At 36.9% G+C, this 22,285-nt stretch overlaps 1 protein-coding gene across 2 annotated transcripts in view; it reads left to right on the plus strand.

The window, feature by feature from the left end:
- Positions 1-802: 802 nt before the first annotated feature.
- herc3 (HECT and RLD domain containing E3 ubiquitin protein ligase 3) overlaps positions 803-22,285 on the plus strand; it is a 49,245-nt gene continuing 27,762 nt past the window's right edge. For both annotated transcript variants that reach the window (XM_088909819.1, XM_088909829.1), the window contains exons 1-11: positions 803-874; positions 10,293-10,578; positions 12,871-13,030; positions 13,788-13,864; positions 14,191-14,412; positions 14,645-14,736; positions 15,263-15,393; positions 15,802-15,959; positions 18,112-18,188; positions 19,317-19,441; positions 19,799-19,858. In XM_088909819.1, the coding sequence (XP_088765945.1) occupies positions 10,353-10,578; positions 12,871-13,030; positions 13,788-13,864; positions 14,191-14,412; positions 14,645-14,736; positions 15,263-15,393; positions 15,802-15,959; positions 18,112-18,188; positions 19,317-19,441; positions 19,799-19,858 (1,328 nt within the window). In that variant the 5' untranslated portion in view covers positions 803-874; positions 10,293-10,352. The remainder of the gene's footprint in view (positions 875-10,292; positions 10,579-12,870; positions 13,031-13,787; positions 13,865-14,190; positions 14,413-14,644; positions 14,737-15,262; positions 15,394-15,801; positions 15,960-18,111; positions 18,189-19,316; positions 19,442-19,798; positions 19,859-22,285) is intronic.

Genomic DNA, 22,285 nt, shown 5'->3' on the forward strand with positions numbered 1-22,285 from the left:
TTTTATTATTGCTAGGTGGCATACAGTAGTTGTGCACACAGTAAAGTATTTCTGGATTTAGAGGTCACCCCAATCGGTGACATGAACTATTCATAAAATTAAAGTTGCTCAAAAACATAGATTTTGTTCTGCTATAGCCTATATTAATAATTCCTTTTCGTATTGTTTCTTCAGACGTGTCAAAACACGGTTTCTGTTTTCGGGAAATAAAGATTCATGTTAATTTGTTTTCACGGTTTATACATTGCATTTTTCTGTCTTACGTATTGTTACAATTGACATTTCTCAACAACCATTTAATATAAAAAAGATTGAACCGGGTACATTCCACTGTAGACTACGTTTAAAAGAAAAGGTGTACTTTACTTTTGAGAAACTGTTGGTCAATTTTTTACTTCATTTTCTATTAATTTGTATACAGACACGAGATCAATTGAGAAAATCTTGCAAATTATATTGAAACGTCGGGAGACGTAGGGTGTCGCCATTTTACACTTTACATAGGGCTAATATATTGTATTCATAATATAGTACTTAGCAAACAGATGAAAAAAATATGTTGGGTAGAAGTGGAAGATAATGCTTGCTAAGCACAAATCTGTCAGACAACTGTAACAAAGTAATACATTATTAAGGATATACTTTAGTTTTAAATCAGGCACAGATGATTGAGTTTTTACAGCCAAACCTCTGGTTCAGTTAAATGTGGAATAGACTACCGTGACTCTCCGTTACCCTAGAAACAGATAAGTCAGGGCACTTGTGACACTGTGGTCATGTGACCCGTGACGACTGGTTTCTATCCGAATCATAACTTCCTTGTTATTGTTATGCTTCGAGTAACAGAACGGAGAGGAATGAGGAGTCTTCACAGGTGAGAAAAGGTTTTACTCGTTAATCCCTTTTTTCCGGGGAGGTTAACATGTATGTAACGGTGGACAACGTAGTTCCTGATTACTCTAAAATGAGGTTCGGCATGTAGCTGCAATGCAAGAGGTTTTGAAACGGATAGAAGTCAGTGAATCGCGTATGTTATCGTCAGATAATATTTAACTTGCTGTGCCACAGCTACAGTATGCACTTCCATTTATAAAAAAATACATAGTCCTGCGGTTTGTATTTCTCGAAATCGCACAGCTTTTCTCATCTTTAGCTCTTCATCACTGAGATATTCGCCAGTGAATGACTAGCTCTCTGGCACAAGACTCAAGACTATTGCCTCGCTTCTGCCTTGCTTGCTGCCATTAGACGGTTATCTTGTTAACTTTTTGCCCTGGATTTGTGTTCAGTGACTCAGCTTGGGAGATTAGTAAAGATAAGTGAGTACGTTGCTCGCTGTAGTATAAGTTTTCGGAAGTGACAGCTACAGTAATAATCTTTTGTGCGTACTTTCATTGTCGTCGTCGTTGTTTTGCTTGGGAATTTAAGCAATCGTAAAAGTAAAGGCAAGGCACACATGGAACATGGTGTACATACACAATCACCCTTTTATATTATTTAAATATTATTGAACTTTGACAACTAAATTCACAGGAACGATAAGATGAACATGCTCTGTAGTTTTGGAAGTTAAAGGGATTTTTTCCTCCATTTATTACATGTCGTTTTCCTAATAATGTTTGGTTGCAAACGAGATGAAACTGCAATAGTGTATTTTTGCTCCGAGGAACCCGTCACGCAATATTCTGATTTTATTTCCGACGTGCTCAAAGACTTCAGATATTACGGTTTAATGTGTTATCTGTGCTACATGCTTACAGACTTAGATCTTGCAAATCTAAATGTATTTTGTATGCTCTGACATCATCTTCATCTCTGTGTTTTTACAGTTTTAGTAATTAGAATGAATGCATCAGCCATGTCATTTATATTTCTGGATCTGCTCTCGGCAGCACTTCAGCATAAACATAAGTTTGATCTTTCCTATTTAAATATGCCTGGAGTTATTTTATTTTGTCTTTTAATATACAGTACTTCGATACTAATAATTTTGATTTTCGTGACCATTTGTTTCTTTTATACATATATATCATTGTGTGCGTAGGTTATTCACCATATCATTACTAATTATTTTACGTGTCACTCTGGCACCGTGTAATGACAATTCCTGGCTGGGGGGGATATGTATTGGGGTATTTGCACAATTCGCACACGAGATAAGCAGCCCCAAGTACAGTGGTATCTGACTAGATAACGACAACCCCAAACTGAGTGGAGTCTAGATGGTTCCATGGCACTTGGAACTGGCCTTTTCCAGATCTGATCTCCGAGCATGTGCAGTATACTCTGTATTTAATAAAGGGGAGTCTGCAAAAGACACCCAAAGTATAGCAGGGAGGCTGGGGAGAAGGAAGGACAGGGGTGGGAATGCCATAGTGGTGCTCACAAAGTTCACCACTGGGAATTCTCATTAACTAAGCAAAACCAAGCCTTGAGGACTGGAGGGAATCTGCTTATATTTAGGGAAAGGACCTGTATTTTTCAGCTATGTGGAAATGTTTCATTTTCCTTTTTAAATCTTGCTATCAAAGTGTCTCACTGTTGCTTGTGCTCGGATACATTTTTTGGTCACCAACAGTTGTCTCCTTTCGGCATTGGTTTGTAGAGTACTTACGGGTATTTCATGTAAAGAATCTGATTTTCCTCTTTAAAGATTCTGCATACTTCTACAGTAGTTATATTACAGTTGGCTTGTGTTTGAATACAGTGTTTTCGAAACTGGAACATGCTGCAGATCTGTATAGCCTGTAGGTTTTAGTTTGTATATCATGGGTTAGTTTGGTTTAATACTTTGTAAACTATCCCCTGTTTAGCTCTTTACAGCCAAATTATTTACTGAACATTAAAGAACTCTGACCTGTGATTCTTTTTTTAACTTTCATAATTTCTGTCTACTCAGAATAGTGTTAGGTCTTACTAATTTGACTTAATACTTAACATTTTCTTCCACAAGTAAATCTACTATATGTGCAAGTCTGATTTTTGTTTGAGAGTGCAGTATTGTGATTTAAAGACTAGACATAAGATTCATTGTACAGTATGACTTCTTATCAGAATATGACTGGGTACTTGCCAGGCCAAGTCTGTTTAGCTTAATGCACAATAGGGTGAAACAAACTGAAACCCATGGAAATAATAAAAAACATCCATTGTATGGATTTCAAATTAATCTGAATATACACTGACAGCACAAAAATGCTAAATTGTTTTATGGTATATTTTAATTAGGGTTGCTGCATTATTAACAGCAAATAATGCAACAAGAGGTCCACTACAGAGCAGATCAAGGGGAGAAGTGAGAACTTCTCTGTTGTACTTTACTAGTTGAATTAGGTGGGACATTCAGGAAGGCTAGATTATCTGACCCCAAAGCTGAATTTGGCCAGGACACCAAGGCTCCTTAATCTCCAGTGAGTTAGTCAGGCCTTTGGTTTAACACCTCGTCAGAAGGTTGGCATCTTCTACAGCACAATCTCTTCTGTTATCCTCCTGGATCCATTGGTGTTTTTGTGGTCCATAACAATGCAGGATGGTTAGTTTCATTTTGGTGAATCAGTTCATTTGGTTCAGTTCAGTTAAGTTGATCAATTGAAAACAATGTTCATTTGATATACTGAATCACTTAAAATAGTTATTCACTGAAATTTGCTTGATTCACTAAATGACAGAACTTCTAAATATTATATTTGAATAACAAATGACTTAAGCAAGGAGTACACATTTCTGAAAGTAAATGGAAATAAGAAGATCTGTGAAATTCATCATCTGGGCAGTTGTTCTTCTTCCAGATGGGAAGCAGTATAGTTTGATAAAATTGTATTTTTTGGAAAATCCTAAAGGAAGTATCAAATAGAGACAGTATAGTTGACAAGACCTTAGCCTATTTGTCATGTACAGTTGGCTTTGCAAGGTAAAAAAAAATAGCCAAAAATAAATAAGTAAAAATAATGCCAAAGTACATTCATTTTATTGAACTGGATTATAACAGTTAATCAAATGAGTGAGGAATCGTGAATCGATTCACTGAAATGATTTGCTCAAGGAAGTCCTTCACAGCTCTAGTCCAGTGGGAAGAGAGCCACGTCCTGGTCCACCATTACCACTTACGTCTTCCTTTTCCTTGGGGGTCTCCCATCCCAGTGATAACTGGGCCCAGCATTGCTCGGCGTCTGAGATATATCACATTATCAAACTAAAACGGTGGCAAAATTAAAACACTTTTTAATGTGGGAGATATTGAAAATAATATAATAATTCTGTAAAATCATAAAAGGACAAGGAATGGTGTTGTGTAAAGAGAGCTGAATGCAAAAATATGTGTCACGTGATAATTAATGTATTGTTTAAAGTGGCAATGATGGACCACTTCTCTTCAATTCTCCTAAATTTTGAGAGTTAATGACATAAAAGCTATAATAAAGCTCATCATACTGTGTCAAGCCAGGAAAATTATAAATCAAGAGTTTAGAATAAATTCCACAGCTTTTAAAAAATCTCATTGATTTTCTGTTCTGCAGTAAAATCAATTTAGGCCAGTCAGTTCCTTAGGAATAGAGACTTAATCCATAAGAAATATATTATTTTGCTCAATATGAGGTGTAATGTGTATTGTATTGCCAGTTTCAGTGAAAGCAATGAAAGCTACAATGTGGGACAGTAATACTGCAAGTATATTGTATTGCATATTAGCTTCAGAGTGGAAAACGAGGTCAAATGTAGGCAGGAGCCTTATGATTTAATTTGTGAGAACCGATGGATCTCAGATGATGATGCATTTCCCTTGAACTCGTTCTAGATAGAACAAATAGGATTTGGGAGGATTGCTCTTGATCAGTGCAAGTTACTCCTTCTGTTATCATTGTCCAAAAACAATGCAAATATAACCCTTCCCGTAAATTGTAATTTGGAGATCCATAGACATATTAGGGTGACAAGGCGATGCAGTGGTTAGCATTGCTGCCTTGCAGCATGGGGGTCTTGGGATCAATTCCTGCAGTTCTGTCTATGTGGAATTTGCATGTTCTCCCTGTGTTTATGTGGGTTTTCTCCATGTGCTCTGGTTTCCTCCCACACTCCAAAAACACACCGGTACAGTAGGTTAATTGGCTTCTGTAAAAAATTGGTCATACAGATGTAATGATTCTCAGGACGATTAAATATCTGTGTTTTTGTTTCTGAAATGTTTCTCTCAGAACATTTTCCCTTTGGATGCAGATTTGTCTCAATACATGCCACTGTGCCGATGTCACATCCAGGGAAAATGCCTTAAGAACATAATAACCCTGGTTACCACAGTGAGGCATTGGATTGGACATTCTGGTCTAGAGGGAAGACTAAACCTACTTGTCCACCAATATCACTTGCAAATGTAATACATTTTTTCTTAGGCTCAGCTCTGCTTAGCTTCTGATCTTTAACAGTATCTGCCGCTAGTGTGACCCTGTGCCTAACCTCTCAGAAAATACTTTTTTTCAGGTTTTTAGATGTTGGGATAATGGTTTTGGGAATGACCAATCTTTGGGCTGAGAGTGTAGCAATTGTTTGAGCCCTAACAAGTGAACAGATCAGCTTACAACAAGCCTACAAGCAAACATCATCATCAAAAATAATTTTATCTTCAAGCAAAAGCTGAATTATTCAAGCTAGTGACCTGGAGGTGACAGTAATCACAACTAGTAGGGAGTCAGTTGAGACACACTGCTTGAAGGTTATATACTGAAAATAAACAGACTCTATCAGTAACTCTGTAACTGCATACCGTACATCAGTAAGTCATGTTTGTCTCCGTTCAGCTGCTTATGTATCTGATATTTTTTCCATTACATTGTAAACTCTTTTTGCCAGGTCATTTTTGCTGTTTGAATGCCAATACTGGGTGTTGCACTTTCAGTATGAAAAGTATTTCAGCACAGTATGAGAGAGAGAAAAAACAAATACTGTTTGAAACACAACAGATTGCTAAAGCAGCAAAGCTTTCAATTGTGAAGTATTAATGTGTGCCCAAAGGAAGAGTTTCTCTTCTGTTTGTAGTAATATATAATATATAATTTATAGTCACCATTGTTTTGTGATATTAATGTCCTGATTTTTTAATTATGTTGTGCAAGTGAATATTAAAGAATAAGCCACAAGCCTGATAAGTACAGTATATGAATAAAATGTCGGATACATGAATGAAAAACAGAGAAGTCTAAATATGCAGCACAATAGCTAGTTGCACTAGATAAGTTCATGTGTTGGCCTATTTATTTGTGGTGCAGAAAAAAAATGTTTTCTGAAAGAAACAAGTTGCTTTGATGGCATCAAAGAACAAAAGTCTTTCTGCCACTGTGGCTAGAGCACTTCAGAATTTAGGTAATTATATATATATATAACTTTAGAGTAAGGGCTTTTTAAACATGTACAGTAGTTGCTTGAATTTTTTATCTTAAAGTAATTTTCTGAATTGTGCTCTTTTGATCAAAGTACATTGCAGTTTTAATTGATTATATTCTTTACAGATTCATTTTAAATAAGTACACAGTCACTGGCTTACTTGCATTATTATTTCAGTCAGCTGAAATTAACTGCTATTACTGAAACTGAAATGAGCATTAACTGCTTTTCTGCAGTGCTTTTTGTTTAGTTGTTGTGTTGTGAGTGGAACTATTGTATTAAAAAATCATGCCTGCTTAATGTCTTGGTAGAACTTTTTAAATCTTTTTATGTCTGTAAGGTTAACAGCAGGTTTCTCAAACGGGTTACAGTTACTGTGTTTTGATTTGTAATACAAAAGCTGTCTGTCAGACGTTTGGTATGTACGGTTTAATATACTGCTACATCAATTTCTTTATATATTTATATATTGTACAGTGCCCTGGATAAGGGTGTCTGCTGAGCAAATATATAAAATGTGGCTGTTACAACACCATTCGCACATCTTGCAAGCAGATGTGTACTGTACTTGAAGACCATACCTACTCAGTCTGGATCAGCCTAGATTTACATCTCATAGACCAAACAGTTATGTGCTTTGTGTCCATCTGAGATCCCATGCTTCCAGTGGCTAGAACAACTCCCTTACCAAGCAGAAGTATATGTGCTGTCCTGTGATGTTTTGGGTAGGATAGCAGAACTACTTTTTTCCCCATCAAGCACCCCTTCAGCATAAGAGATATTACCTCACACATTTCTAGCACAGAGAGCATAAAGCAAAATGGAGCAGCCCTGGCTGTATAAGCTGTTAATGATAATAGTACAGTATGTCTTACACAGTATATTGGCAAGAAACCTGCACAGGATGTGTTAATGCCATGAGTGGTATTATTAATCATACAAAATATTTAAATAATATTTAAGAAATATTTATTTTGAAAGGGCGGTTAACCTTTAGTTTTCAAATTTGCTTGAGCTAGCCATACCATTACTGACCTTATTTTTTAACACAATTTACTCAGACTGTACTTTATAAATCTACAGTTGACTCAAGAATTATTTGCACCCTTCATGAAATTGAGCAAAAATTAAATGTATAAAATAAACAACACATACAGTGAGGCATATTTTGGGCTCAAACAAATGGGGAAGCCGTATACCTTTATTTTAACACAGTAATTTTTCAAACACAAAACATTTTATTGAGTAGTACACGTTTTTCTGCAAAAACATAGGTTTCAAAATTATTGGCTACCCTACAATTAATATTTGGTGAAGCCTCCCCTGGATAACTGAGCCTCTTCCTGTAAAGTGTGTCATGGTTGGAGCACACTTTTGGAGGGATCTTGGACAACTCCTCCATGCAGAACATTTCAAGATCCTTGATAGTCTTAGGTTTGCACTTGTTAACTGTCCTCTTCAATTCCGACCCCAGGTTTTCAATAGGAGTCAAGTCCGGAGCCTGAGATGGCTTTTGCAAAACATTGATTTTGTGTTCCCACAACCATTTCTGTGTTGATTTTGATGCATGTTTGGGGTCATTGTCTTGTTGAAAGGTCCATCTACAACCAAGTCTCAACCCTCTGGCTGAGGAAACCAGGTTTTGGGCTAAAATATCCTGGTACTTAGTGGAATTCATTATGCCATTGATCTTAACAAGAGCCCCTGGACAACTAGCAGCAAAAGAGCCCCAAAGCATCAGTGATCCACCACCATATTTTATTGTGGGTATCAGGTGCTTTTCCTTGTATGCAGTCCTCTTTTGTCACCAAACATGCTGATGACTAGAACACACAATTCCAATTATAGTTCCAATGACACTTGGCAAACTTGAGGTGCTGCAATTTGTGGATGTGCTCAGTAAGCTCTTCTTTCGTGCTACCCTTCCAAAGAGCTTGTTGACATGGAGGTGGCGTCTAACAGTTGATTTTGAAACTTGATAACCCCAAGATTCCACTAAACTGTGCTCCTTGGATTCTTCTTTGCCTCCCTCACCATCTTCCTCACTGTGCTTGGGGGCAATATGCACTTGTGTCCTCTTGGCAAATTTGCACCTGTTCCTGACTTTTGAAACTTCTTGATTATTGCCCTGACTGTGCTTAGTGGTATTTTCAACTGTTTATGTTTTTTTTTTTTATCCGTTACCTAATCTGTGTAGGTCAACAACCATCTGTCTCTTTTCAGCTGAAAGCTCTTTGGTTTTACCCATGGTGTTGGATGACAAAGGGATTTTACACGTGTGCAACCTCATATTTATACCCCAGGCAAACAGGAACTGGTGAAAGGCAGCAATACAGTTCCTGAAGACTGAGACCAACTAAAAAGCATAGAATTTCATAACAGACGCCACTTTGTTTGTTTTTTTTTTAAATATTCTTTTGGGATGCCAATAATTTTGACGCCTATGCATTTGAGAAAAATACTATTAGGAAACAACTTTTTAAAATAAGAATAACTTTTATTAGAATGAAGGTAAGTAGTTTCCCCAAACGTTTGTGCAGAACGTTTGAATCATTATATGTATTGTTAATTTTATACAATCATTTTTGCTCAATTTCATGAAGGGTGCCAATACGTTTTGAGTTGACTGTATTAAGGCTATTGGCAGATAGAAACAGTTTAGTCTATTGTTGATGGTACAATAATACTTGTAAAAAATGTGTTTTGCATCCAAGCGGCTACTGTATGTTTTACACATACAGAGGGACTTAGAAAACGTATAAAAACAGTACAAATAAACATTGCATTAAAATAAATATAACATTTCATATATAAATACATACATAAGTTTACTTCTCCCACAATCACTATAAACCCATATAACCGCACGTTACCCCTTCATTTTTCCACTGATTGCACTAGCCCATACACCAGTACTCCTTATTGTGAACTCATTGATTGAGTAGTATGAATGTGGGATAAAGGAATTCTTCGTTTTGTTAAGTCTGCATTGAGGGACCCTTAAACATCTGTTTGAAGGCATCAGTTGGTGTTCTTCATTCAGAACAGAAGAGATCAGAGGAGATACTAATAGCTATTCTCCACATACTGTACTCTTAAAGTAAGCACTGTGAAAGCTCTGCTCAAATGGCTGCCCCACTATCTTAGAACACATCCCCAAAAGTCTGGACTTTCGCATCTTGGCTTTTGTTGCACAGAAAGACTGTTATACCAGACGATTATTCCATCCCATGACATTTTGTACCAGAGAACTGAAAAACATGATCAGAATCTGAGAACTAGCAACAACAAAGAGAAAGTAAATTCACTGTTGAACTTTATTACAAATAAAGTCTACATGTGCCTTCCAAGAGAGTTCTGCATCTATTTGTGTTCCCAGATATTTTTAGGATCTAACTTGCATAATGTACTCATTATGAATTGGCAGAGATATTTGTCATGCTCAAGACTAAACACATTTTTTTTCAGTTTTTCAAATATTTCAAATATAATGTAAATATCAAGGCAACCTGGTTGCATCATGCATCTAAACTACGTACACTGTTCTGATACGCTGTACAGTAGTTCGCAGTTTCTTTCGAGTTTTTGATTCCAGTCAGGCACGATTTGCCATATTTCTGTGATTGGAATCACCTGTACGGTGCTGAGCTGCTTTAACTTGTTTTCTGTGTCTCTCAGCTTGGCTTGCTCTTTGAGCTGCAGATTGGAGTTGCTCCAAAGGATTGTGGTCACCGGGGAGAGAGAGAGTTTCTAGCTGTATTAGCAGGATTAGAGCCACCCTGTGTTATTGAAACGACTTCCAGGTTTCTTATCATTGCATGGCACCGCTTTTTCTCTTTATCCTCAAAGTGCAGACTTCTAAACTAAGTCGACCTTTAATTTGACTAACCTCTGCACATGTTTCTCTGCGTTTTCAGATCTCTCATTTGTTTCAAGGATAGTGGAGAGAGGCTCCTTGCCTAGTGCATTCCTGAAGCATGATGCTGTGCTGGGGCAACACGGCTACAGGCCAGCTTGGCCTAGGTGACTTGGAAACCACTGTCTACGAGCCACGGAGCTGCAAGGTGTTTAGCAGTAGGGGACTGAAGGAGATTGCCTGCGGAGGACAACATTCAGTTTTCCTGTTGCATGATGGGAGTTTGTATTCCTGTGGCTCTAACAGCTGTGGCCAGCTGGGCCATGAAAAAGGAGGAGGCAGACCTGGTAGGTGACCAGTGTGCTGTTGGCAAACTAAGGTGTTTTTTTTTTAAGTAGCATACATGAGAAAGAACTTCTTACTCACCTGGCTCTTTCAATTAAAGTTCTTATTACTAGCTATCTGAAAAACATCCACATTGTATGCAGCCTTTCTTCTGTGTTTGTGTAAAAAAGTACTTTTTTCTCTTTTTTAATTTACATTTTCTTAGCATTACCACAGAAAAAAAACATGTTCACTCTCCATTTTTTTTTTTACTGGAGTTTCATTAGAAACTGTTTTGGTGCTTCAGACACCATGCACTGTGCATAAAAAGTTCCTTAAAGAAATATTCTAAATAAGGAAGTGCCACTTCAGATATGAAGATGAAGGTGGGAGTAGTCTTTCACTTCTATGTTTAGTATGCTCACTAAATATATTTTTCTTGATTAATTCTGTTTTATCTTGTAAACTGTTTGTTTCCACTTTTGCAGTGCTAAACGTTTACTATTTTACTAAAAAGTTACTTTTACTATTGTACTACAGAAAAAATGTGTTAAGAATATTTTCTTTATTTCCCTGCTATTCTAATAACTTTTGTTCAGCAGAGCCTTTAGCCCCATATGCTCCTTCTTTGTTTAGTTCTTTGTCTCTGTTATGCAGTCTGTAGAACATTTCTTCTTTTTGATTTTACCTCAATGTCTCCATTAAATAATTGAAGCAAACGGATGTAAAAAGGGTTCCTGAGGAAAAGCTCGAACACTGGACTTCAGTGCAATAATGTCATTTGTAGAGCTGGCTTTTGATGTGTTTGCTTATTCTTACAATTCTCCATGTGTTCATTAAGACTGTCTTGTGACAAAGGCATTGTCTGTTGTCTAGTTCGTTCAAAAAAAATAAAATCCAAGTAAAAAAAGAACATGGCCCCCAGAAAAGGGGCCAGTTAAAAATAATTTTCATTTTCTTGCTGCGTTTGTTGCTTTTTAGAAACTTGCGGTGGTGTGAAGTGCACAGGAGGTGCACGCTATAAAGCCACAAGCAGGTTGGCAGTAGAGTTGATCACCGCAAGTGGGTGTAGACTGAAGCTGCCAACACTGCAAAACAGAAACTAACTTCACTCTTGTCACATTGAAGAAAGTTGTGCTGCATCCAATCCATATTTTAATTTTAGACTTGTGTGAAGCACAGGAACTGCAACAGTAGCATCTGATTTGGGCTGCAAACAAATCTGAGTGTCGCCCATATAGCAGTGAAACCCAAGTCCATGATGACGAGTACTCTGACCAAGAGACTACAACTAAATACTTAAACATTACGTGTGACTTCCAACGCTAGATGAGTGTTAAGGGGTGTGGCGATTACAGCCTGGTTAATATCCCAGGAAATAAATTTGAAACCTTTATTGCTTTTTTTAGTCCAGCATAAGCAGACTAGCATAACCTACAGTACAACACTGATTTGGCCATTGAAAAGGCTATCTGACCATATTTTCTATTTAGTGTTTTATTGTTTAGGAAACAGCTTAATTCATCAATGGAACAAGTAATAGGTTTATTCCATGCTGAAAAAAAGAAGAAAGAAAACACAACGTTTCGGCCGTGGGGCACCTTCTTGAGGTGTGAGAGCACCTGAAGAAGGCTCCACGGCCGAAACGTTGCGTTTTCTTTCTTCTTTTTTTCAGCATGGAATAAACCTATTACTTGTTCCTTTGCAGCCTACGCATGCTGACGCAGCTCCCCACCTGAACTACTTTATTCATCAATGTTCTTTTGTTGAGTTTATAAAAATACTGAATCAACAAAGGAAACAGTTTTAATCACTTTATATTAATGTCATCCTTATTGACATTTGGGTATTAACAATGGATGGAGGTACTGTAGCAAGTACTGCTGCTCCCCCAGGTGGCTATTGTTATGTCGCACACAGTGTCCGCTTGTGTTTATGACGCTGTTGCACTTATATTTTGGGGTTACTGCGTTACAGCATTTAGGTGTCTTTGGGGGATTTTGCCTTTCTCTGTCAGTTCCAAGACATGCACTATAAAGAGCGGACGTCTACAAAACCTGTTCATTTCAGTCCCTGGTTTTCTGTGGTGTAACAGCTATGTTGTGAATTTTGTTTAAATTTCTTATTTATGATTTAATGTAATAATAATGTATAAAAAAAGTAATCACAATGGTGTAAATAAATGTAAAGGCATGTAAAATAAAGCCAAGTGCAAATGGGCCTTTAGCTATTGAGCATCCAATATTAAGTGTAAAGCAATAACTTTGAGTGCCATTCTACTGCTTGTACTTTAGCTGGATGTATGTCTTTTGCAGAGCTGGTTGGAGCCCTAGATGCTCAGAAGATTGCAGCGGTGTGCTGTGGGGAAGCTCACTCTCTGGCAGTCAATGAGCAAGGCCAGGTCTTCTCCTGGGGGGCAGGGAGTGAGGGGCAGTTGGGTCTTGGCACTGCTGAGGAAACTGTCAGAGTTCCCAGGTGTGTGGCCATGCTGTCAGGTTATGTAACATGCAGCATATTTTTTTACATAATGCTTAAATTGAAATCTATTGATTTAGGCATCGCCAGTTCAAACCTGGGCCAAATCGTTTTAACCAGAGTTTCTAATGACAGCACACAATTGGATGTGTGCTGATGGGGTTGGACGGCCTGGGTTTTTTCTGTGCTTAGTCCAGCAGTGGAACTGTCGGGCACATGCAAGCTTACTGGAAAGTCACTGAGACGTACTGCTCCTCTCTTTGATGTTAATACAGTGGAGTCTGGTGGGAAGTCCTAACAGACTGGCTCTAACAGAGGGATATATCATATCTTCCCCAGCAGTATAGGGGCTGCATCTTTTCAACTGAGTCTTAAACAGTTGGTTATTGCAAACTAGGTTTTATAAACAAAGAAGCTACAGTATTTCAGTAGGGAGAGTTCAGTTTGTGAGGTTAATTCCACACTGTAAAGTATAAAGGAAGATAAAAGCAAAACTCAAAAATGGAAATTATTTGATCATTCAACATTTAAAACATGGAAGTGTTAAGACTTTTGGAATATGTTACAAAAATCAGACTTGAGTGTCTAATCAAAGACATTGCTATTAAAATACAATTAAAAGCCATTCTGTATAAATATAAGTTAATTCTCAGCTTTAAGATGATATAAATGTTTAATATTGTATTGCAACATGTTTTTGGTTTTGTAAACAGCACTGACTTGTATTCAATCTTAACTTCCCACTTAACCCTTTCAGGTTGATCAAAAAATTGTGTGAACACCGAATTACTCAAGTCATGTGTGGCAGTAAGCACTGCTTAGCCCTTTCTAAAGGTAGGAAAACAAAACATTTCAAATTGATTTTGCTTTGATTACTGAAATTTTGCATTAAAATAATTGTCCTTTTTCAATTAAAAAATTATCAGTTATGATAGTTATCTCTCTATGAGACCAGAGTTTGATTAGTAGTTTTGAAGTGAGCTTGTTGAGTCTCAGCATTTTATATTTCTTGGTTCAAAGAAATGTTGATACCTTAATGCTGGAAAAGATGAATACCTGAAGCATGGAAGAGTTTTTGAGAGTTTCAGTTGAGCTAAAGGGGATATTCTGATGCATGTTTTAAATGTAACTCAGTTTTTACTTACCCCTGTCTTGTTTAGATGGACAGATTTTTGCGTGGGGACAGAACTCAAATGGGCAGCTGGGCTTGGGGAAAGGAGAGCCCAGTAAGCTTTCTCCCCAGCCCCTCAAGTCGCTCTCTGGCATTCCTCTGGCTCAGATCGCTGCAGGGGGAGACCACAGCTTCGCACTCTCGCTCTCGGGGGCTGTATTTGGCTGGGGGAGGAACAGCGCAGGACAGCTGGGGCTCAATGATGAGCAAGGTAAAAATGATTTCTCCATTGATTTTGATGTCCTGTACAGTATGTACGCAGTAAAAAGAGCAGTTTTACTGTATATAACTTCAAAAAACTCAACTGTATAAAAAAACTTCAAAAAGTAGTAAGATCTACAAAGTATTGTGGGCCAAAGTTCATAACAAGCCCTCACAATAATATTCTTTGAATTATTTTGAAATTATTCTGCATATTTATATTCATTTTGCTTTTTCTTCAGAACGTGCAGTTCCTTGCCATATCAAGTCTTTAAGAACACAGAAAGTAGTTTACATCAGCTGTGGAGATGAGCATACAGCAGCCCTGACAAAGGTATATTTCTGTAATTTTCTATTTTGCATCCGAATGGAAGCGATATTAGTCTTATGAATGTTGTATTGAAAGAATTTGAAGAGATCTATCTTATTTTTTTTGCTTAGACCTAGAAACCACCAATAAGCCACTCCCTGTTGACCAATGACCAATACTTTTAGAAAAAAATACAAAATTTCTGTTTAGATGTTAAATTTAAACAAAGGAACAAATAGAGGTTATTTCTGTGCTGAAAACTAATAAAAATCAAGAAAAATATTTTGGCTTTGAAGCGATAAGTACAATATGATTCAAATTTTAATTTTTCAGCATGCAGTCTACCTCTTCTTGTTCCTTTGCAGCAGAATTCTTGTGCTGCTCCCTGTTAATTTAAACAAGTACCACAACAGTAACCACACAAAGAAGTGTGAAATATACATTTTCAAACAGTATTATTCAGACAGTAGTGATGGATGATGATGTGCATTGTGGATGGAAGCTGTTTGTTTTTTTAAAAGCGTTATCTCTCTCTCTTCGTCTTTGGCAGGATGGTGGTCTGTTTACATTTGGAGATGGCTCACAGGGGCAGCTGGGACATGATTCTACAAACAATGAAGTAGTTCCAAGAAGAGTTCTTGAACTGATGGGAAGTGAAGTATCTCAGATTGCCTGTGGCAGGTATACACACTCCTCTTTTTTTTATGAACTTTCATACATCAGACCAGAATTGCTTACTACATAATGACATACATAATTGGGTCATGTACCATATAACTCAAATTACTTGTGTGATTTAGTATTAAAGTTAGTAAATAATCTTACATGTACAGTACACTGCTATTGTTGAGGAAAAAAAACATAAACACACACAAGGCTGTTTTCCAGCCTCCTTTTCTCAGAAAATAATAATAGATTGCACCCTCTTTAGAATGCATATCCTGTCATCTTTTCTTATAGTATAGAAATGTAATTGAGAGGCTGTATAGCTTCCTGCCTGAATATCTGTGCAGTTAGTGATAACCCTTTTATTGAGTCATGCCAGTAAGGCAAAACAAGTTGGAATGTTTGATTCTTTATTTCTTCTAGACAGCACACCCTAGCGTTTGTGCCTTCCTCGGGTGTGGTCTATGCTTTTGGCTGCAACACCAAAGGACAACTGGGAGTTGGCTGCAGGGGGAATGCTAAAAGCCCAATACCTGTAAAGAGCAGCATTTTTTACCACAGAGAAAGCCTTCACTCACCAGGTGATTTTGTGTGATGGTTTTGAGTACGTTTCTCTTTAAACAACCCAAACAGAGTACCCCAGATGTATAGTACTGTATGTCTCCAAGAGATATTCACTTGCTTATTACAGCTGTTATGAGGACAGAATAAAGGAAAATATTAAAAGGGGGAAAATGCTTTTGAATTACATGTTTAGTTTGGTAATTGTAAGCCTTGCAAACATAGATGCCTATGCAAACATGATTACGTTTTTTGTATGTATTACATCTAGTATAGCAAGTAAAGAGGAATGTAAGAATATTGACAGAAAACCATGAAATCCTATAAATTCCTGTCCAGATATCTTAGGCATATGGTAGACAAAGAAGTATCCAGAATTTCCAATCAGTGACCTAATATGATGACAGATGTTGCTGTGCTATAGGAGATCCATTAAAAAAAAAGAAAAATGGTCATTAAAAATTCCATGGCATTGTTCGTAAGAGTAGGATTGTTAACCCCAGTGCTTCACTTTGTCCTTGCAGAATCACACCTCTCTAAATTCCCCCCTTAATTCAGTTGGTGAAGTAATTTCCCACTTCTCCACCTTATCTGTGGGGTTGCTGGCACATAGTGGCAGCTATGTGTCACCTACTCTAAATGGTTGCTACTTTGTCACTAAGAGTCTGGAATGTTATATAGAGAGCAAACACGACCCTTACTCTTGACACTCCATTCCCAGACTAGCTCATCATACAGACAACAGAATTCCCCCTGCATTCCCAATCCTTTCCCATTTGAAAACACCCTGCTGTGCATTTCTGTTGGATACAGTCTTGGAAAGATATTAAAGGTCAAAATAAGGAATGCCACATTCAATGATTACGATAGTGAATCTTTCGGGAAGCTGATGTGGTCTTTACAAAAACGTAATTCTGGATGAAAAATCAGATTTTTTAAAAATTTTGTCCAGTTCCAAAGGCATTTGACTTGCATTCATGATATAGGTCTTGATGTACAAATGGTTACTAGAAACACTATTCTACTCCAGATATTACTGTTATTAGATCTCTCCAAAATGCATTCAACTGCAAATTAAATGAAAGTCCTCTGAGAATTATAAGATACACCAGTGCAGTACAATCTTGTATAAGGTTTTTGTGGACTGAGTTTTTTAAGGACAATTTAGTACTCAGCTACTTTAATAGAAGGAAGTGATCAGATTTTACTTTTCTCTTTTTATCTCGATTGTTTTTTTGATTATCTGGAAATAAAAGTAAGTCTGGGTGAATGTCACACTCTGAGTGCCTTTCATGCATCCTATTCCGTACTACCCTCACTTGGGAACTACGGTCAATCCAGATTTCAGATTGAAGGGAAATGTCTGTGTTTTGATGGCAAATTCGTTTCTGCACAATAAACAGTAGTGTACTGTAAGTGTTGAAATTAATCCTGTTTATAAAACCATTGCAATAAGTGAAGTCAGTTGCAAGTTCATTTTCTTGATTAAAAACTGTTTAATTGCCTGTTATGCACCATTGTATACATCCTGACAGTTAAGATTTTTTTCTAATGTTTTCAGGCAGTGAGAATGCAGACAGGAATTTTCCATGCAGGTTGAGAGAAATCTGCAGCACATTTTGCTTATGTTGCTGGAGCCGCTCATCTAATGGTATAGAATGATTGAATAGGCAGAAAAAGCTTCTTGAATAAATAATAAAAGGCCATCTATAGAGGAAAATTGTTTTTGCCATTTCCATGTGCTAATCACTTGTGTAATTTTTTAAGTTCTTGAAAAAGACTCAGATGTAATGTGGAAGTGAAAGAAGGTGCAGTATACAGTATATTAGTAGTTTAAGGATTTGCATTTCTAGAATGCAAATTTGTTCATACAAATCTGAAAGGATGTTATTATGGCATAAAAAGTTCTTCACTAAGAATCATTAATTAACAGTATAATATTAATGGAAAGGCTGAAATAATAGATGTATTAAAAAATAATCACATTGGGACATACATTAAGGATTTTGTTCAGTGTCCTTAGGTTTTCAGGTTTCAGTAAACAATAGTCTGTCAATAAGTCAGTATCTTAAGGTTAACTGAGTTAGCAGTAGAGTCACTGTAATAGACTATAAAATAGTTCTATTTTTCATTTGTTTTTGTGATGGATAATTTCTTTCTTTTTTCCAACAGAAAAATCAGAAGGTTGCTTCATTAGACAAATTCATTGTGGTGGAGATCATAGCTTTTTGTTGTGCTCCAGTTTTGAGGTAGGGAGGAAAACTGAACTTTTGTATTGTAATTCTCTTAACTTTGCCTGCATGCCTTCCACCTTAGAGGGTTTTCCAGTGCTTCCACCGGGGGGTGCTGTTTCCTGTCTTATTGAGGATGCATAGTGGCCTGATTTAAATGATTCATCTGTTTACTTTTGGTTTATAGGGTCCCACCCATTATATAACATCTGTGTCTACTTACCTCTGGACAGACTTGGGGGTTTGACCAATAAGCAGCCAGTGTTCAGATATTAACATTAAGACCAGCTTCTTAATGCATATAAGCTCATTGAAAGCATGCTTAATTATGGAAGAATTTATGTGAACCAGCTCATAAAATTCACAGGCCTTTAGCCCGAAAGATAAACTTGTATTTTGGCTGGGTTCCACCAGAACTGAACTCCTGAGATGATCATCCTGACAGAGGTGTGTTTGAATATTATTTCCACCTCATAAGTACCATTGAATGAGTCTCATTTATTCAGATTTTCCAGTTAGTTCTTTTCATTACCCGTAGGCTACTATTACACCTTGAAGAAATTAAAATATCATAAAAAGAATGTGTTGAAAGGCTCATGTCAGAAATGTTCTTCTTCTTTATCTTCAGTCCGGTGTGTCCACTGGTTTTAGTATTCTCTTATTTCAAAAAAACAATCGCTTTCAAATCCTCTGTTTTAGTGACAAGTTATAATTTACATAATTGTAAAATCTCACTGTAACTTAATTGTAATTTTCTTTCAGGACGTTTTAGTGTTCTGTAATGTTTTGTGTTTGTGGATGTCTTCCTAATTGTATAACATATCTTCTATCTTAGTACTATGTATTATCTTAGGAAGGAGCATTTAAGTGAGATAAATTTCTCAAGCTTCCACAGTATGGTTGAACCTGCCAGGAAGCAGCTTACACTGGAGAAGTTCTGTAACTTCCTTTCAAGACACAAACACATATTTCCCATTCTAGAATTGTATTTAATAATGGATAGTGTTGTTTTTTTTATTTGCAGTACTCTGCTCAGAAGATTATCACAATGACTAAGAATCACCAAAATTATACATTTCTAATTATTACAGAAGTATTTGTGCCATCATTTTGTTTTCATGGTTTTTTCCTTCTCTCCCTTTACAGTCGCCTGTTGCCCCTGAAGACTTCCGTGTTCTTAATTCCAGAAAAAGTATCTCAGTCATTAACAGTGAAAATTTAAACACTTGGAGAATAAAACTTACAGAGAACAGTGATTCCAGCACTGTTAAGTAAGTATAACAGTATGCTGCTAAGTATATAGCGGTATAAAGCTGTTATTTACTATTGCTAGTTAATGTTGTTAATCCTTAAGTACGTTTTATTAATTTGTACCATAGTGCAATAAACTATTTTGAAGTTTTGAATAAATTGAATTTAATTTCAGTAATCCACTTTACTTTTACTTACATTCCAAGCCATTTCTGACCTAAATTACAAAGAGTGGGGTGAATTAGACTTGCTAAATACTGTATCTTTTGCTAACATTCATACATGAAATAATAATCCTATCAAACATAAGGAAATTACATTTTTGTCAGAGTTTTACCATTTGTGAATGTTAAGTAAAAATGTATTTTCTTTTTCAGTGATATAATCCTTCTCCTTTCTTCCACTGCTTGTTGGAATGCAAGTTTCCTAGACCAAAGGTGAGTGCTGTAGCTAATGGGAAATATGATCTCTTCATGGCATGTTGCTGTTTGTTCTGAATTAGGCAGGAGAGCAAGTGTAGGTAAGGTGAACTCCCCCTGCATAGGAGAGGCAAACCAAGAGCGGTGTTTAAAGATGGGAAGTACAGTATTGTGTTGGTTTTGCTTCTGTTTCTTAATCACTGTACAGCATTAAGAAATTTGGATTGCATACAAATATGCAATGTACAGTGCATTAAAACAGAAGTGTCAACAGGTTTTAGTGTAGTTCATTTTATTCTGTTTTGTTCGACATAATTTTTGCGGGAAAGTGTCAAGCTGTACTGGCAATCTCAGAGGAAATCACGCCACTAGTTTACAGTTCTGCAAAGCAGAACTCAAAAATGGTGAGACTTTTGATATTACATAGTAATGGACTTTCATTTAAAAAGTCTGTAATTTTTTTGTTTTTATACAACATACAGTTGTGAGAAAAAGTTTGTGAACCCTTTGGAATTATATGGATTTCTGCATGAATGGCTCCTAAAATGTGATCTGATCTTCATCCAAGCTATAATAATAAATAAAGACAGTCTTATTTAACAACACACACAACATTTTACATTGCCATATCTTTATTGAACAAATGGTTTAAACAATCAACGTAATTGATGGGAAAAGTATGTGAACCCTTAAATTTAGTAAGAAGTGGAACCTCCTTTATTGGCAATAACCTCAACAAACGCTTTCTGTAGCTGCTGATGAGACCTGCGCAGCGGTTAGGAGGTATTTTGGCCCATTCCTCTATACAAAACTGTTTCAGTTCATGTATATTTTTGGGATGTCTTGCTTGAATGGCTTGCTTCAGATCACACCACAGCATTTCAATGGAACTTGGCCCTTCTAAAATACAGAATGTCTTCTGTTTGAGCCACTCTGTTGTTGATTTACTCCTGTGTTTTGGATCATTGTCATGTTGCATGACCCTACTTTTGAGTTTTAGATCACAGACAGACACCCTGACATTCTGCTGTAGAAATTCCTGATAGAACTTGGAATTCATTGTTCCCTCAATGATTGCAAGCCCTCCAGGCCCTGAGGCGGCAAGACAGCCCCACACCATTATACTCCCTCCACCATGCTTCATAGTTGGGATGAGGTTTTCATGTTGGTACGCAGTGTTTTGTTTTCTCTAAACATAATGCTGTGTACATTTACCAAAAAGTTCAACTTTTGTCTCATCTGTCCACAGAACATTTTTCCAGTAGTGCTGTGGAACATCCAGGTGGTCTTTAGCAAATCTGAGATGGGCAGCAATGATTTTTTTGGAGAGCAGTGGTTTCCTCCATGGTAACTTCCCATGAGCACCACTCTTGTTCAGTGTTTGTCTTATGGTAGACTCATGAACACAGATGTTATCAAGTGCAAGAGATGCCTGCAGATCCTTAGCTGTCACCTTAGGGTTCTTTGTCGCCTATTTGAGGATTGTATGGCGTGCCCTTGCACTGACCTTTCTAGGACACCCACTCCTAGGGAAAGTACGAACGGTGCTGAATTTCTTCCATTTGTAAACTATCTTCCTGACTGTGGACTGATGGAGGCCCAAGTCTTTAGAAATCCTTTTGTAACCCTTTCTAGTCTTATGAGCTTCAACAACTCTTCTTCTGAGGTCCTCTTTTGATCGGGCCATATTACACTTCAACAGAATTCTGTTGTGAAGAGCAGGTAACTGAAATTGTATGATTTTTTTATACAACAGGGCAGGTGAAACCCACACCTGAGTTGATTGGAACACCTGACTCATTGATTGGAATACCTGACTCTAATTACCCACTTTTCAAGATGTCATTAACCTAGAGGTTCACATACTTTTTCCATCAATGACCTTGATTGTTTAAACCATTTGTTTAATAAGGATGACAATGTAAAATGTTGTGTGTTTTGTTTGTTAAATAAGACTCTCTTTTTTATTACTATGACTTAGATGAAGATCAGATCACATTTTAGGAGCCATTCATGTAGAAATCTATATAATTCTAAAGGGTTCACAAACTTTTTCTCACAACATGATTTGTATACATTTGTGAAGAAGAAATGTGCCAAAATACTTCTTATGTGAGTGTGCAAACTTCATTTCTGAGTCCCAGAACCTGACTCCCCTCCTTTACATTACTCTTTATGAAGGAAATTATACAAAGCTAGGAGCTGATTGGTCCTCTCGTCTTTGGATCGAAACAGCACAAAAACATAAAAAAGGCTACAGATGAGAGGAGACCATTCAGCCCATGTAGTCTGTTTGGTAGTTAATAGTTAATTGATCCAAGGATCTCATATTTGAAATTTGAAGGGTATTATCTTCAGCAATACCAACATAAAAGATTTTCACTGCAGTGTGAGCATTTGCTCCATCTATGTGTAACTCAAGCTGACATTCTAAAACTGTTGTAT

Source organism: Atractosteus spatula, chromosome 1 (genome assembly GCF_055471065.1).
Source record: "Atractosteus spatula isolate fAtrSpa1 chromosome 1, fAtrSpa1.hap1, whole genome shotgun sequence".
Taxonomy (NCBI): Eukaryota; Metazoa; Chordata; class Actinopteri; order Semionotiformes; family Lepisosteidae; genus Atractosteus; species Atractosteus spatula.